This window comes from Erinaceus europaeus, chromosome 12 (genome assembly GCF_950295315.1).
Source record: "Erinaceus europaeus chromosome 12, mEriEur2.1, whole genome shotgun sequence".
NCBI lineage: Eukaryota > Metazoa > Chordata > Mammalia > Eulipotyphla > Erinaceidae > Erinaceus > Erinaceus europaeus.
Window position 1 is genome coordinate 48,582,958 of NC_080173.1, and position 1,463 is coordinate 48,584,420.

At 46.5% G+C, this 1,463-nt stretch overlaps 1 protein-coding gene across 1 annotated transcript; it reads left to right on the forward strand.

The window, feature by feature from the left end:
• Nucleotides 1-245: 245 nt before the first annotated feature.
• LOC132541929 (keratin-associated protein 2-3-like) lies at nt 246-1,173 on the forward strand. Its single transcript, XM_060203520.1, has one exon. The coding sequence runs from the start codon at nt 311-313 to the stop codon at nt 689-691; it is 381 nt and encodes a 126-aa protein (XP_060059503.1). The 5' UTR covers nt 246-310; the 3' UTR covers nt 692-1,173.
• Nucleotides 1,174-1,463: the final 290 nt, after the last annotated feature.

The window sequence follows — 1,463 nt, forward strand, 5'->3', positions numbered from 1 at the left end:
CTCTTTAAGGATGGACTACTTGATGAGTAATTTTACTAATGACATAAATAATTTCCTGGTGATTCAGAGGAGATGGGGTGAAATGAAAGGAACCTCCCATGATGTGGGAATTGTTGCTTCAGCAATTTAATATATTATTTAGAGTTTTTATCTCAATAGGCTGCCACAACTCCAGGAAATAACCATGTTTGGGAATGATCACCATCTGGGCAGGGTATATAAAGGGCCCCCAAAGGAGAAGAGCCATTCACTCCTGAAAACACCCAAACTCCTCTGAACAACACAACCCAGTCCAGCCCCAGACACAACCATGACCGGCTCCTCCTGTGGCTCCTCCTGCTGCCAGCCCTGCTGCCAGCCCTGCTGCTGCCGAGACCCCTGCTGCTGCCGCCCAGTGTCCTGCCAGACCACAGTGTGCAGGCCAGTGACCTGCGTGCCCCACTGCACGCGCCCCATCTGTGAGCCCTGCCGCCGCCCCATCTGCTGTGACCCCTGCTGCCTGCAGCAGGGCTGCTGTCGCCCCATCAGCTGCTGCCCCACCTCCTGCACTGCTGTGGTCTGCAGGCCCTGCTGCTGGGCCTCCACCTGCTGCCAGCCCATCTCTGTGCAGGCCCCCTGCTGCCGCCCCCCCTGCTGCCAGCCTGCCCCTTGCAGGACCACCTGCAGGACCACCCCCTGCTGCAGCTGCTGAGAGCCCCCAGACCCACAGGGCAACTTCCTGGAGCTCCAGTACCTAGTCTGCATGTCAGTCAGGATCAAAGAAAAGTAGATTGTTTGCAAAAGGTGACTCCCTGCAGGACTCTGCAGTCAGACAGGAGACAGCATCTGGTGTTCTGAGGAATGCACAAATTCTTTCCACCTTTGCCCCATTAAAAGAGACACATCACCTTTGCAACTTACATGCTCTTCTATAACTATGTTAGGTAGTAGCTGACTATTTTCTCACGTAACGTTTCTAGTTCTAATCTTCTTTGATAATCTTAGGCAAAATTTAAGCTTTTGTCATTGGAATTCCTTTCTAGAAAAAAAAAAAATCTTGAACTAAGCTTTATCCCATGGACTCCTCATTTCTCTCAAATCTAGTTTTGTCAAGTGAGATATTCTCCCACAATAATAATATATTTGTGCTTGTTTTGTGTGGTAAACACAATTAAAAAATTTCTGAGAAGCAAATGTATTGTTCTTTCATCTTTGCTAATCTTCAAAAGTTTGTTTAAATTTATGTAAAGAAAAAAAGATTGTTCTGCATTCTTCTTTTTTTCTTTTTTAGTTTTGAAAACAGATTAGGGTTAAGAAGAGTAATTTTAATAGCAATTCAAATAGTCAGAAGGTCAGAAGGTCTCATGTGAAGCATCTTCATATTTCAAGCTACATGTTTTGTGGTGAAGCTGAGGAAACAGAGTTCTCTCTGATCTTCTACTTGACTCACAGTCCATCCTGCAATTGTCAAAGGGGAAGATCCC

Excerpts from the sequence above, each read along its gene's own strand:
- LOC132541929 (XM_060203520.1), top strand. The coding sequence starts at position 311 with ATGACCGGCTCCTCCTGTGGCTCCTCCTGCTGCCAGCCCTGCTGCCAG.